The sequence below is a fragment of the Lepisosteus platostomus genome, chromosome 14, assembly GCF_059453375.1.
Source record: "Lepisosteus platostomus isolate fLepPlt1 chromosome 14, fLepPlt1.hap1, whole genome shotgun sequence".
Taxonomy (NCBI): domain Eukaryota; kingdom Metazoa; phylum Chordata; class Actinopteri; order Semionotiformes; family Lepisosteidae; genus Lepisosteus; species Lepisosteus platostomus.
The window spans coordinates 33,102,689-33,119,276 of NC_142624.1; the positions used below are offsets into that span (position 1 = coordinate 33,102,689).

The 16,588-nt window shown below is 39.5% G+C and overlaps 1 protein-coding gene across 1 annotated transcript in view; it reads right to left on the reverse strand.

Annotated features, from left to right (window-relative positions):
* LOC148649289 (receptor tyrosine-protein kinase erbB-4-like) overlaps positions 1–16,588 on the reverse strand; it is a 372,283-nt gene that overhangs the window by 78,581 nt on the left and 277,114 nt on the right. Inside the window, exons 10-15 of the mRNA XM_088605758.1 lie at positions 16,231–16,304; positions 14,363–14,453; positions 13,322–13,521; positions 11,439–11,571; positions 6,463–6,556; positions 2,651–2,805 (exon numbers count right to left, since the gene is read on the reverse strand). Of these exons, the coding sequence (XP_088461884.1) occupies positions 2,651–2,805; positions 6,463–6,556; positions 11,439–11,571; positions 13,322–13,521; positions 14,363–14,453; positions 16,231–16,304 (747 nt within the window). The remainder of the gene's footprint in view (positions 1–2,650; positions 2,806–6,462; positions 6,557–11,438; positions 11,572–13,321; positions 13,522–14,362; positions 14,454–16,230; positions 16,305–16,588) is intronic.

The window sequence follows — 16,588 nt, forward strand, 5'->3', positions numbered from 1 at the left end:
GCCTGGAAGTTATGCATAAAATCTATTTTGGATTTTGAAATAGAAAATAACATCCCTCATTAGAATAAGACTTAAAAAGGGGGTACTTTTTCTCATCAGAATAAGTGTAATTCTGGAGGATGGCAGTCTCTGTAGAACAAGAGACACAGGCAAGTTAAATGAAGGGTATAATAAAAAGCTAACAAAGATAAAATACAGAATAAAAATGGTCTTTTAAAGTCGATGCATGGTGAGCGTTTGTTCTTCAAATCGTCTGTGTAAGAGGCTGTAAAAGCAGCTGAAATACAGGTTCCTAGTCATAAAGTTGTGTTTAAATGTGAGCTTTTAAAAGTGCAATTAGTGCTACAGGGTACTGTTCAATTCATAACCCCACTCTTTTGTTTTCTCCTGTGATTCTTATTCTTTCTTCCACAGAAATGACACAGACTGACACCAGTTTGTTTTGATCACTCTGCTGGCCAGACATTCACTGCTACTTTCCCTGATGGCAGAATTCTAATTAAACCGAAAGAGAAGCAGAAAGGACTGCAGTCTTAGTTGACTGTAGCAGTGCACATTCAATAATTCAACGTTTTCATTTCACACAATGAATAAAAAGAAAGACTTTGCAGTGTTAACTTCCATTGTTGGGTGACCAATTATCTCCTCAGTGGATTAGGAAAAAAAACAATGTACAGTACAGTAAGAAATGCCTATAGGCTCTTTCTAGGTAAAACCAATGCTCTGTTGGGAACAAGGTGTGGTTATCATTTCTATTGTAGGCTTTAACGATTACAAAATAAACATTAAAACAGCTCCTGACCTTCAAACATTCAAATTTAAAAATTATAATGCACAGAAAGGCTTTCACATACTGTAGAAATAGATTCTAAAATAGCAGGATTTTTTCATTAACCAGAGGTAACTAGTATTTTTAAAGACGGTACATTGTCTGAAATCTGTTTTAGGAGGGGGCTGGATTATCAAGCAAAGCAGTAGTGACTTTCTTCACTGATTAATTCATCCTCATCCAGTCTTACGGGGCTTCTTCTAGGATCAGTGCTTTAGCCTTTAGCCTGCCTGTGCTGCATTTTTTTCCCATTCTCAACTGTAAACACTGAGTTTGTCTTTCACTTCTCTTCAGCCTAGCACTTATAGTCAAAAAGCACAGCATCATAGTGTGGAGGTGAATGAGAGAACACATGCAACATGTCTTGTGTTGGTAAATACATCGTCTGCATCTTTCTTCAGCACACTTTATGATGTTGTTTTAACGTGTTGAGTTCTCACTGTGTTGCTGAAAGTGGCGACACTGGTGTCAGCATACCCTCTTTTACTTCTCTTCTGCACTTTTTCTTTTCAGAAATTCTGCCCTCCCTTCAAAAATGGGGGGATAATAAGAGGTTACACGGCACTAATCACCACTTCAATTACCTGGCTTCAAAGTAAAAACAAAATAAGTTCACCTCAACGTGGTCATGTACAGTAGCTGCAACTGTAATGGTAGACATCACTGAATACTTGACTGAACCTGACAGATACAGTATGTGTAGCAAGAGCTAGAAGAATAGAACAAATCTGATCATGGTTCCAAAAAATGCAATTGCAAGCTGTGAGATGCTAACAATGAAAGAGAATGTAATTAACACCTTCACTTCGGAATCATATACTGTATCTTTGTTCTACTCAGCCTCCCCTTAATGTGGTATTTTCTCCCTTCGTCATGTCCTTTACTCAGCAGGAGTTTTCCAAACCAACGTCTCCTAGAAACACTGCAGCTTGTTTGCGCGGCTTTTGATTTTGTTTATCGTGCTGAAAATGTCTGGAGTGGCTCAGGTGGCATGAGCACATTGCTGATGATGTTGAAAGTTCGAGCAATAATGGACTCAATAAGGAAAGAAGCTGGTTGTGAATACTGCATCATTATTGGAGTATTGGAGAACACTGAAAGCTTATTGGTGTATGTGTCAGGTTACTGATGCTTTCAGTTTGTTTGTTAAAGCTTTCTTCTGAAGATAGCGGGTGCACTCTCAGTACTCAACCAAATGACTTGCAAATATGATTCTTTCAAAATGTGTGTTATGTTAGGTCAGTAGTAGTTGAATGGGTTACCAACACAATAAGGCTTTACCTACAGCATCTCCCTTAAGAATAAGAATAAGAGCTTGCATTTGCACTTTTCATCCAACCCACATTACTTCAACATTAGGGAGGGTATTCACATCTACAGCTAATAACTGATTAGGTGGTGGAAACTCTGCACATTGTAAACCTAAGGTGGGATTTAGCCAGGATACCAGGGTTAAAACTGGATCTTTAATGACCAAGTAGTCAGGACCTCAGTTTCACCTTAGCAATCTAAAGAACAGCACCTCCTTCAGAACAGTGCTACCAGTCAATATACTGGGGTATTGGCTTGGAAATTATCAGGCTTAGCCTTGCCTAGGTACTGTTTTTTGACAAGTTCAGGCTACAAGGCGGTAATGCTACTGACAGAAGCCTGCCTAGATTGATAATCATCAAACCCACAGTACATTCAGTGAGTTATGCGTCGTGCATATCTGTTCCAAGAGGGATGCTAAATCTCATCAGACTGCTCTTGGGAACAAACACGTTGTTGGCCAACACACTGCTTCACTTTACTGCCCATGTGGGCAAGAGGGAGACTCACCCCTGGGTGCAGTTGGAGTGGCAGGGGTGGCACTCATTGTTGGCCTCAGCGTACTTGAAAATGAAGCTGTTGGCACCTTGCAGGCCATCGGGGCATTTCTCCACACAGTTGGGGCCGTCTTTGAAATGAGAACACTTCGCGCAGTGATCTGGGCCCTATAAAAATAAAAGAAAAAACACAAGGAAACAAATAAAACCAATAACACTGGCATAATAACCATCATTCAAAAGGACAAGGAATAAAAAGGCATACAAAATTTATGACTGTAATATGAGCTTAAACGCTCAGAGCTGGGAGGGAGAAGGCAAAAGAGAGAGAGCTGATTCGTCAAGGTGCTCCAGTCTCCGCTGGGGGCACAAGGAAAGTAATGGGATCATCATCTCCGAAGACAAATGCTGACTCAGAGCAGCACTTTGCTCAAAATCTAAAGCTCCTTGGGTCATAAAAAGAGAAACAGAGTAAAGAAAAAAACATGGTTTAGCTCCCCGATTCAAGCTTTATTTAAAACAAAACACTGGAACACAGAAGGGGAAGAACAGAGCATGAATACATTAAAATTAAAGATGAGGCCGAGTGCAAAAGTGGAAATATACGAGAATTCTGTTATTAGATTTTTACCTTTGCCTCGTTCAATCAATGTAAAAAATCAACATCTGACGGGAATTTTCAAATTGAAGGGAATATAAAATCGAATTAAAACGGTGGAAAATATTGTTTTTATTTCCAACACAAAGGTGTTCAAAAAAGAACTTCAGTTTTGAACTGAATGAACAAAATCAATGAAGATCTGGCATTAAATGAAGACTGATACCCTTTGTTTCTTGATCCTTTAGTTATTCATTTGTTCAGCTCTTTAGTTATTTACATACAAACGTATGATTTTGTATACAAAAGCACTTTCACAGATGGATCGATACGAAATGAGTAAAGAGCTAGCAAAAAATGCACTATCTATGCAGGAAATGAAAATATGACCTGTAAAGCAGTAAAATTACAAAAACATCATCAGCTATTGGTGCAGATACTGGAATATTCAGCTGGAAGTCAGATATTCAAAAAACAAAAATCTTCAAGCAAGGTTATTTTTTAATTTGAATGACTTTTACTAGTAGCAGTGATGTACAGTGTAGGCCATTATCTTCTACTTCAGTTCAGATTTGTATTTGTAGCTATTAGTTGTGTCAGTTAGTTTGCCTAATCTATAAACAGTCCAGCTGGCCTGATTGCTAATGTCAGTTGTCTATGTTCTTGAAATGGTGTGTAATGGACTTACTTTGGTGAATAAATTCTGATATGCTACTGTACATCACATAGCTGAACTAATGAAAAATTTCAGCATGGGATAGCCTTGACAGTACTGGAACTAGTCTAGAAGCCTTGGGTTCTTTGCTGAAAGTTACTGATTAATGAATTCTGAATCAAAATCTACAACCTGTTCTTTTATGGTGTGGAGAGGATCTTCTGTAGATCTGTCATAAAAAATGATTTATATTACCAGCTGATGCCATTGATAGCAGCGGGATGATTAACAGGCCATCATAAAGGCTATTTTCCTAGTAGATACATCATGAACTTTTCAGAGCTACCTTTCCCTTTTTATGTTAGTGTCGATATTTCTAATTCAAAGTTCAGAACTCATTCTATTTTATTCAGGCAGGGAATATGACAGTGTTAACTCCCTCAAACTCTGTACTGGGAAAAATGAGGGCTGTCTATACAAGATATCTGTGGAAAGGTTTATGAGGTACCACATTTTTCTCACAAAAGTGCATTCAACAGTTAACCTACTAGTATTTATCTGTTAACAACTCCAGTTTATGGGGTATGCTCATAGCATACAGTTTCAGTGAGCGATTGATATGAACATCAATTTGTTTTTATCCAATTAAAAACACTAAAGCAGTCCTATGAACTCTCACTCTCTACAGCCACATTATTATTAATGAACTAATAAGCACGAAAGACTTAATAAACATTCCCATAGAACAGTTTGACTGTATGTACCCATTAACACAGGCACCATAGATTCAGTAGTAAAAGAGGACTCTTAGACATCTCATACTTTTCACATACAGTCCTGAACCCTGGTTTAAGTCACATGGCACTGAAAAAAGTTGCAATATTTTGCATTTGTTCCATTGTGAACTACTCTACAAACAGCTCTGAGCCAAAAGCATCAAGCACTTCTCTTAATCTGACAACAACAATGATTTTGCTGCTCTCAAAATCAGAGCATTGTGAGTGGCTTTAATCTGGCATAATTTGTATAATGGCAATACTGAACTGTCATACTTGGAACATCAGCGCTATTATATGGGTTTCTGTTGAAACAATTTCAATTGCACCATGTAGTAACTTCATAGCTGAAATTCTGTGCACACTGTCAGTCGCAGTACGAGGCTTTTGGTTCCATTCTTTCGTCTTCATACAGACATAAACCAAACATAGTATAGCTTTAGTTTAAGCAATGTCTTTGCAGATTTTTGTGCTGATGTGTTAGATGCCATGACCTAAAAATATCTTTTCTGTCAATCTACAGTGGACCTGTAGGTCCAAAGGTGACCATGAATTTTATTTCATTAGGGTCTCCCATAATGAGTCTGTGTCATACTGTACTCTTATGGAATATCTGCTCTGTAGCTGGGGAAGATTAAGTCAGACAGTAAACAAAACCTGTCTACTACCTAATAAGAGAGTGTCAAATGGAAGTGGAGAGGAAGAAACAGGCCATGAGACACATTGTACAGAAAAATATATATAGTTTGATACCATATATAATCAATTGACATACAGCTATAGATGCTTTACTGTACAGGCCGTAGGGCACAATGAGCTGTCCCTTGCCTTCAGGCTCTTTTGAGTGCTAGATGTGTTCACTTTCCACACAAAACAAAAAATACAAAACAGTTAAAAGCTGGATTAATTAAGAAAAGCTTCTGAAACTTTAAAAATGATCAAGTCAGCATCACCTTTGATCTTCCTATCACTTGATGCCATGCCATTCTCCTGCTACAAGGTATAATCTGCTTTTCAGACATTAACATGCAGACATGCCATCCACTGTCACTGGGCAGACAGGGACAGAAAGAGGGTTCATGGGGGAGCAGGCAGAATGCCTAAATGTACAGTAAGATGACGTTTTGGTTTTAATAGCAATTGCGATGAAATCTGTGTCAGGCTATTTTCTGTATGGTTTAACTTTTCAATTAAAGCGAGACTCAGTTCTCCCTTATCCCTCTGTAACCACTCATTACATGTCTTAATGGCTTTCCCTGTCTCCCTTTAACCGTGAAGCAAATCCGTTCTTTGTTTTCCTAGCATGGCAGGGATCCTCAGAGATTTCTACAGATGGTGAAGTTTCCATATGTTCAGAAAATGATTAAATATGGAATGAAATTAAATGGGTCCTGCATAGCTGACACAAAATATTCTATAGAATAACTATGATTAAAGAACACAACAGAAATATATTACTTAATAGCTTATGATCGGTTAAAAAAACTTTGTGAAGATTAAACTCTGGTTGCGCTGATTGTAAACAAACTATTTTTAGAAAAAGAGGAAGAAGTGATATTCCCTCTTTTTGAATAATATAATATTTATAATACGGCCTTGTCACATGGATTGAAGTTAATGTGATATTACATGAGAAAATGAGCCATGGACTCTCATTATGATACCAAAAAACAACGTAGATTACTAACAGGTACTAATAGGTAAAATGTCATTACATTACAAGGGAATGGTGTGGAAGGGAATTACAAATTACTGACATTTCTCCAATCAATCACTGCAATGTGTACAGATCTTACCGGGCCATGGCAGGTTAACATATTATCCTCTGCCTTCTCACACTGGGAGTCACACTCCAGGCACACTGATCCATTGGCAAACTCCCGGATATCCCTGGGTAATGGAGAAATTGAATAAAAAAAAAAAAGAAAAAATCAATAGCTGCATTTTCGAGTTCTGCTTTCTCCCTTTCAGACCGCCAGCGCCTGTGTGCGTGGACATCGAACGAGTGGTGGCACTGATGGGAACCACATGCGTAACTCATTTTACCCCTCACAGAGAGGCTGAACAGAATTAAACAAGGAGCTTATTAAGACTAGTCTGGGGCAACTAATGAAAGCAATAATGCTGAATTAAACACCTGCATGAATGTGGACACACTGAGGAAATCAGACGTAACACCACTTAGCTGCAATGGCTGTATCAGCCCTGAATGTTTAAAGCTAAATGCTAAAGGGCTCTAGGAAGAATTGAACTGTGTACTGTACAGGATATCTTTTTTTCTTGACTCTAATCTGGTCCTGTGATTCTTTTAAATTCAAATTGTGGTTTAAAAAAAGCATTGGGCATTGGTAATAGGGTGTTTCCTAAAGTATATTTAAAGCACAAGGTATGATCAACGGAATCAACAGCTGGTTTGAGTTGAGCATTGTTTCACTGAGCTGAACAATCCCTTTAATCTGTAACCTTTTTATGTTACTTGCTCCTACAAAAGTAACAGATACAGTATGCATTCACCCCAATGTCTTGTCACATGTTACACCTGTGAGATAATGTAACAGCAAAAAGTGGAATTACCTAACTATATTACTGAAAAGAAAACCCCACAAAGGCCTAAAATGGATCAATATTCTGAATAGCGGAGTAAAAAAAAAGTCATGAATAATTAAGACATGCGTAATAAATTGCAAAACATGTAGCCTATACAGTCCATAGGGAAATGCACAGCAGGTCCTTTATTTTGCAGGAGGGAATGCTGGGAGGCAGTCTATGCCTAAGGCGATGCAAACAGAACTAAAAAAAGAAATGGCGATTCATATAAATTATATTTACATCAGGAGAATTTAAATTGAGACCTCACACAATTCACTTTAAACAAACTGTGCTGGAGAGTGTTGAAAATGCAGAGAATGAATCCAAGAGAAGAGAGTCGTTTCTAATGGGGTATTTTACAACAGAAAGCCTGGCAATACAATTCCATAGCACATCTTTCCAGCTGAGGGTCTCAAAAACATGGCACTCTGCAATAATGCATTGGGAATAATCTTCGGTCTTTAGCAAAAAACACTTTTAAAGGAAAAGAACCTGGGTTCCATCTGCTTGGTAATATCTCTCAGCTCCTTTATGCTTTGCATTTTTTTATGTTCATTTTCACAAAATAAGATACAACAAAAAAAACAAACATGCCTCATCCCACCACTTCCGCCATTGGCCACACCCCGGAACATTGTCAGAAGAATTGTACTCTTACATTGTTAAAACGAACTATCTGTCCACACTAAGGCTGTGTGACGTGGAGTGGCCTCAGCACTGGAGTTCCAGTGTTACTGGAGGGAGGGAGACCCAATTCAGCACCACAATTTGCACAAACCATGGGGAAAAAAAACGGAAGCCTTCACAAATGTCACCGTGAATGGGTCTGTTCAAAACAACCCATTTTTTTTCCTGGGAGATCTTTGTGCTGTATTGGTAGCCGGTGTTCTGTGCAGGATCCTGAACTGCATTCGTGTTGCTCTCAGGCATAATCAAGAACCCCCACCTATGCAATTTTCTGCTCTGCAACCTGGCTTCCCCACATAGGATGCTACACATCCACAGCCTGTCTCGCAATGCCACCTTGCCATAGTGCTAGTCTCCAGCCTGGCACCCACTCATGTGTGAGACGACACTCGGCAGCTCCACCGAGTGGAACCTCACAGTGCCACCTCCAGCCTCCTCCTTCCCTAATCTCTCCGGTGGAGAAAAGCCTGTTTCCAGCGCCTGTGGAGAGACCAACCCTGCGCATGGCTTGATAAGGGTGTCAAAGGCATTATCAGCCACCTTCACCCTCGAACCTCCGAACCTTTGTCTGCACTCCGAGGGAGGATTAAGTCAAATCTCATTCAGAGTGCGCATCGTATGGCAATGTTACTTTTTAATTAAAAAGGATTGCCTCAGTGGGAGAAAAAAAAATGAATTAAAATTAATTACTGTTTATCTGGGCTACGCAACAAATGTTGGGCTACATTGTTGAAGCCTTTATCCTGGGAAATTAGTTTTAAAACCTTTCTTTTATATTATTACAAAAAAGAAAAAAAAAACTCAGATTTTCTTATTCAGTGAGTCTTACCAACCCTGGATATTACAAACTGTTTTTTTTCTCATTTAACAGTTGAATTGGACAACAGCACTAAAGTGGTGTCATTTGTTTTTCAAACCCATTTACTTTTTCAATCTGGAGCTGTGTCCTGATAAACCTCCTACAGTATGTACTAGGAAATATTTATTACCTGCAAGCTACAGTTCCCAGGCCACCAGGTGACCTGTAGGCCAGTATATCCACCTGGATATACTGTACTGTAGTCCTCATTGGACCAGAACACTGCTGTACTGAATATAATTTGCTGTGGTTTGCCCCCACGGACAATATTGTTTCTCTAAGCTCTGTCCTAGCCAGCAAAAAACAATTCTATAAACAGCCCTCAATCATACAATATCAGAAAAAATGTAACAAACTTCCCTATGAGAGCTTTCAGCCACCTGCAGTAGTGCCAGTCTTTGAGTATAGAGTGAGATGAGGTGGCTCGGTGTCTCACCAAGCACAGAGAAATCACTGGAAATGACTGAGAGCTGGGAGAACACTGGCTGCCCTACCCCACTCCACAGACGGCAGTGTTTAAGGAAAGATGATAGTGTGGAAGTTCAACCATAGTGGGTCTCCGCGGTCTCAGAAAATCCCTGTGTGTGGGCTACAAAAAAAGTGTACAACGTATGCATTTTTATCAGGGTCTTGCAGCTTAAAGCTTTAACTGTGACTCCAGTTTTAATCCCTGTGTCATTTTCAGTACAGACAGATTTGTGCAGAAAATTAAAATTCTATCAGGAGCTGTGGCTGGAGGGGGGGGCTGGGCTTGGCTGTGGGGAACTCATTCTATGGACAGAGTGTAGGGCTTTGCTTTGTAAAATAAGCCTCAACAAAGCCTTTGTTCCCATTTGAAATTAATTTTCATTTCCAATCTAATAAGCAATTTCTCTTCTAATTGAATTCTTTTTGGTGTTAATTTTCACCAAGTTTAAGGGGAGCTAGCAAGAGATTAGTGAGAGCCGGGCTATTCCCCACTGACATGCAGTACCGCGGTGTTAGTCAATCCACAGGAGTGATTTTTTTAATTAAACATTTTGGTCTTTTATCGTGCATAATTCTCGGGAATTCCCAACAGAAATTTCAAAACAGGTTTGTTCTTGACATTCTTTTTATTCTCTGCTCTTTAATCACCTCTCAGCAGGACACAAAACATATATCGCCCCCTCCTGTCAGAGCCGGGCACTGCAACTGAAGTGAAAGCAATCCACAACTGAAAATGAGAGTCTGCTCACAGTAAAACACGTCAGCTTCTCAGAGAGAGCCCCGAGGCTTCAGGAGGCTGTGCAGAGAGTGCACAGAAAAGGATTCAGAAGGACATGAGACCGGGGAGTGGATGGTTCAAGGTTTGGGAGAGAGGGGGTACATCTTGTAGAGCTGCAGATTTGCATTAACAAAGCCTCAGTGTTTTTCTGAACTGTGTGAGTGCACGCCATCACATAACATTGGGTGCATACAAGACTTACAGTCTTCATGTGTGCCTTGATTAACACTGCACATTAGTCAAGGTTTTGTTTTGAACACACTATTTGAAGTGATCCCTTAGTATACAGGTAAATACTAAAGGAATTCTACCACAATGCACAACAAATGATACCCGAACACTTTACAGTATATACAGTATATGTCAGCTATGAATACACATGAGCAGCTATTAAGTCCCTCGCTTAATTTAAGATTAATTTATTGAGTTTACTTTCTTCTTTTTTATAAAAAAAAACCTCATGCATCATATTTGAAAAGTTATATTGCTGATATTCATGTCAGCATTATTTTATTCACACACCAGGAAGGATTTATCAATTCATACAAAGGAGTCAGACAAAGCAAAGGTACTGTTTTGTATGTCTGTATGAATATTGTATTCTTGAAGTAGTTTCAGCTCTGAAGAAATCCAGGTACCTGCATCATTATCGTTTTAACAGGGACAAGCTGCCACAAAGCCTGTACCCTTATTTTTATGCAGTATCAGCAAGTACTGAATCGGTACACACAAAGCCATATTTGAAGGAAATGCACAGAATTTCCTTCAACTCTGTGTGAACTTTCTTTTGTACACAGTTGCTTTACAGTCAGTAGAAACTGGCTGCACTCCTCGGTGGGGTGCTTTTTAAATCACTGTTCATCTGCAACCTTAACACCTCCCAACTTCCATGTTGTAAAGTACTGTACTTTCTGTGAATGATCAAACAGGACCAACCATGTTCTCATGCAAACAAAGTGAGCGAACACCTTTTTCCATCATACCTCATTAACACTGCCTATTTTTTCTCAACGCAAAATGGGCTTAAAGCACAAGCAGCTTCGTTTTAGAGTGAGTAATTCTCCTTCAAAATGTAAATGAAACCATTAATATTCAAATTTGCCGAGACCTTCATTTTATTCATTGATTCTTATTCAGCTAAAAAAAGACTTCAGCATGGCTGCTTTAAAGTAGTCTGTTTAAAAACATTTCTACTGTATCTCGCAATTTCACATTGTTTCAAAACTTGGACATCGTTTATTCAAACAACACGTTTTGCAACTGTTACAGTGAAAGCCTATTGTTTTGTAACCAGCCACCTATAATCTTAAGCTATTTAGAGGATTTCTTTGTCTGTTTTCGGTACTGCTGTGTAATTCAGTAAGACGATAGGAAATGCAAAGTTCTCTCACCCTTCGTAGAGGTTGCAGGAATCCACACAGGTCTTCCCTCGGCTGAAGAATCGGCAGAATAGGCACTGGTCTGGCCCTGGGCCCCAGCAACCATCATCCGAACACAGAGGGTTGCACACCATCCTGTCTGCAACTGAGACACACAGGTACAGCCACGTCAGAGCAGGCAGCACAGAACAGCAGAACCCAGGTCCTGTGACCAATAAGGTTTTGATGTGGGCTTGTAACCAGGTTTGTTTCCATTACTCTGGGTGGCTCCTTTGCGGTGAGAGATATTACCACAAATGGGGCATGCAGAAGGGCTTTGAGTTATCAGTCATGTTTTTATGTGGTAAATTCTAAACGTTTAAGATGTACTCTGCTCATCAGGATTCCAGCTGGCTTTTTTTTTTATATGGAGGCATTCCCCAACAACAAAACCCTGTGCAGGGCCGACTGCTACTGCCGCAGAAAGCTAAAAAGGTGATTATCCACACATCAATGTCACCGCTCAGCTTGCAGTTAGCCCTTCCACTGTGAACCTAACACTTTTCAGTTTTACAACTGGAAAAATAGAGAATCTCCTAAAATAGGCAAAAAAAATCAATGTAAACCTGGCTCTTTGAAGTGAGAGAAGCAGTAAGCATGCCCTCCAGATTCTTGCTTTCTGTGACTGCCTTAGTGTTCACTCTCTGGGCTGCATCCAGCTCTCTTCCTTTGAGAGGAATCACTGTCTGTGCTGTCAGACGGCTGCCGGCTAGGTGTATCAGTTCCATGATCAATTGCTATATAATAGACTAATGGATGAATACAGAGAAGGGCAGATTAAGGAGCAGATTAATTAATAGGCCTAGGCGCATTAACGCCTGATTTGAAGTGCTCAGACGTGAATGTGAGCTCTTTTGGGTTGATTAATATGGTCCCAAAACAATGCGAGTTCATTACAAAGCTATTCACACTTTTTATTTTAATAAAAGAATGTTCCCTCTTCTAGAAAAAAAAAGAAAAACTCCACATTCTCACCCAGTGCTCAGTGCTCTATTCAGGACACAGTGACTGACCTCAGACATGGTCAACTTTAATAATGCCAATAGAAAAAGAACAAAATCTCTTTCCTTAAACTTTTCAACCTGTTGAGAGCACAAACAGCTGTCCATCATTATTCTAGATACGCAAAAATTGCGAGACTGTTGTCCACAGGGTTAGACAATGGAGTGGTTTTAAAGCAATTTATAGCTGCTATTGTTCAGATGCTATTACATTTCATATTGCAAAGACCATATCATCATGTGCTCCATTTCCCAGTCCTCAGCCAGTCAAGACTGGGGGGAACCAATAAGAGAAAGATGCTTTCGACCTTGAAATCTTTTCCAGGTGCTTAAAGGCATACATGATGTATTGCAGCAAGTCACAGTGATTCTCTTTCCTGTCAGCTTTTCATTTTTCATTCGACAGCAATTTTATTTCAACCAGTGCGAAGCCTTTTCTCTGACCCAAAGCTCTGGGTGCCCTGTCACCCCCTGTGTCACGATCCCCTGTTGTTAACAACATGTCACATTGTTCCTTTCAATCCCATCTTGGAATGCAGTGCTTTGCGTGAAAAGGGGGCTGTTGAAGCCCTTTTCTTTTCACTGTGACTTATATCAAAAAGTTTCTTTTAATTCCAGAAAAAAAAAACTTTCAAATCAAACCAGAGAAATCAGAGATCTCAATTGGAACTATATTTGGAGTAGAAATGTGTTTCTCATGTGAAAACATATTTAAAACCGACAGATGGGCTGAGTGGCTTCCTCAATTGTAAGTTTTTTACGTACTTCTAAATGTTCTGTGCTCTAAATGAGCGCTGGTTAGAGTACATATTAAAGCTGACTGCCCTTGCTACAGTATAAGAGGACGAGACTCACTGCACTCATTGGAGTCTCGGTTGTTACGGATGAGGGCCTTCTGGTTGCTGGTCCTGAACAGACTGGTCCAGTTGACAGTGTGGTAGTAGCACAGCTGGGTGTTGTTGGTGATGTAGACGTTCCCTGCGCTGATCTCCTTCAGTGACTGGAGCTGCAGAGAGGAGATCCATTGCTGCTTGAGGATCAGCAATGAGATCCCGCTGTCAAACACACCAGTGTCAAAGGTCAGTATTCAGATTGCAGTGACACAGATCTTGCAGATCTTGATATGCAATAAGGAACAGAATTTTATAGCCTTCCACTGCCTTTGATACTGAAATATCTTGATACTTTTCATTTAATTTTATTCTAGTAAAACATTTGCATTAAAATGATCACTTTTGTAGATACCTTTATCACACTTACAATAAGTGTGACATATTAAAGCAGTTACTGATGTGTAAAAGATTCCAGTGCAAGTTTACAACAAACAATGAGGTTGGATCTTTGTGAAATACGTTACATGATAATCACAACAATACAAAGTCCAGCACATCCTGCAGGTGCAGGATAAATCACAGGACCAACAGTCTGAAAATGTGGATCTTGAGAAGGCAATGGAAGACGGCTAAAATATACTTCACAAAAATAAAATAACTCATTAAAAAGACCAATTATGTAGACAATAAACATATAATTGGATTTTTTTCTCTAAAAAAAGGTCTCCTGATGAATGTATTACAGGAGCATCAAAATCTTTATCTGCTATATTTTTTATGTTTAACTTAAAGTTAAATGGAGTGCATTGGAGTGTGCCTTTTTACTGACAGAAAAAAAACCCAAACATTCTGTTACACCTCTCACAAGCTGTTTTCTCATATATTCTGTGACATACCATAATTGTTACAATGTAAAATGAATGTGCTGAGGCTATTATGCAAGCTAAGCGATGCTGTCAGACACCCAGATGAGGATTTTCACAACGGCTGCAGCTCTGAACAGAGAGACCTACAGTATGGAAGCCCACACTGTGCCCCTGTGCCCCTCACACAGTGAGTGTACCTGTACAATGATCTGCCCCCGATGGTGGCCAGGTTGGAGAATACACTGAAGTCGGTCATGTTCTCAGGCCAGGACTGGATGTTCAGGAAGCCTGGCAGAGAAACAGAATACTTCACCCACTCTTTCAAAACTAAACTCTCAGAGAGCACGTGCTTGCTGAAAAGAATCAAATCAAAGAACTAGAATTTAACAGTTTTGCTATTAAATACAATCAATAAACTAGGAACATATATCAGAAAAGAGATCATTTTATAACTTATTTAGCTGGCTCTGTTACTAGGTTTGTTTGCTTTTATTTTCCTATTATCTCAAGCACATTAAGTCAGATCACAGATGCATATTCAGAAACCTTTCCAAATACAGCCTTATAGAACACGTTTTTCTCTAGAATTCATTGCAATATGATTGCACAAAGTTCTGCTGAATGGAAATGGTTAAAGGTCCCTCGACCCAACATTGTATACAGTATGTTTTCAGTAGGCTTTTCATTTAAGACCTCTGTCGACCCAGGCATTAGATCTGAATCCTGGTTAATAAGTAGAAAAGCATCCATATGGAATTATCGGTCATATTCTCATCACATTTTGTAAGAACAAATAGCTTCACTTCTAACAATAACATACAGCCAAAAGGGAATTCTGAACTTGATAGTTTCTTAGGTGTTAAGAAACTGCAGGTTCAAGTAATTTAAGACCAGATTAAATCTTTTGATCAACAACATAACCTCATAATTAATGGACACCCACTCAATCTAACACACACACATAATTTCACAAAACCAGAGATACACGGCTCACTCTGTTTTCTTTCATTTTTTTAATAATAGATATTATTGTAATTCCAGCACTGCTGAAGTGTTGTTACAGCATGTGTGCTGACACTAATTGCTTTAATGATTAAATTGCTGAAATGGGAAGTCATTCTGAGCCCAACAATCAGCTCTTTAAGCAACTGAGTTTTTCCTGAGCTTGATCTCCAGAAACTTTATCTTCCTAATGATGGTAATGATGGCCTGCTGAGTCTCTGACTGCTTTCCAGAGCGCAATGCAAACACCAGGCCAAGAGAGAGTGCAGAGTGACAGAGCCCACAGATAAATCGGTAATAAAGGCATGCCCTCAGCTGCATTTTACTGGCTTAGAATTTATTACATCTGCCAAATTAATTGAATATTTTGATCTTTGCAGCAGTCTCTACCCTTTGTAAGGACAGTCATCATTCATTCTTTTCTGAAGCAGAAATGGAAGATTTCTAATATCATTGTGATGCTTAACAACTACTGTATAAACGCTAACAGAAAGGCTGTTTGTTGTATTTTAGTGCCAGATTTGTATCGTAATTTTCTGGGCACTAAACTTTAAAAGAAAAAAAAACAGGTTCGGTAGGATAACTGTGTCAACACTGGATGTTTCTGACAGACGGTATAATGAACAATTTAAGAAAACCCGTGAAATGAGATCTTTATCTGAGGGCCAACAAAACACCCACGACTCCCTCAGTGTTCTAAAACAACAGGAATGAAGTGGAATGCTGAAGGCGTGTGTGAGTTCTATTATTAAGTGTATCACGAAAGAGTACTCACTGCAACACACAATATGCCAATGAAAGGCTGCCGTGTTGCATCATGCCTTGTATTTGTTCATTGTTCTTTTATCTTTTTGCTATGCAGGTATTCTATTGTTACACACAGCTTCATGTTTTTTATTTAACTTTGACCAGGCTCTTCATATTAATATAACAGCACAGGTAACACCGAGTTTCCACTGGGCTCTGTTCCCCAGTAGAAAACCATGAAGGCCATTTGCTCTGTGTCACAGTGCTTGTCAGTCTCTTCCTCTCCCTACAAGGAATGTAGGCCTTGGTGTCTCACCTGTGATCTCTCGTACGGTCTTGAACACATTGAGCTTCTCTGGGTCGAGCGCCTCGATGCCATGATACACATCCCTGAGGATCAGCAGAGGGAAGGAGAGGAGACGGGAAAGAGGCATGAAATGGGAAATCTTGGCTGCCTGGCTATACCACTTCAGCTTCAATGTTTTTGGGAATGAAAGTGAAATGAAATCCAATTTGTACAGACAGAGAGTGTGGCTGCGGTGGCAGCATATCTATTCGATGTTCAGTACAACTATCTTGATTCTTATTCAGATGCTAATTCAATTGAAAAGCTTGGCTCGTGCATACAGTACCTGTGGAAAACAGGATGTATACAGTACACGTCAAGGCTGATT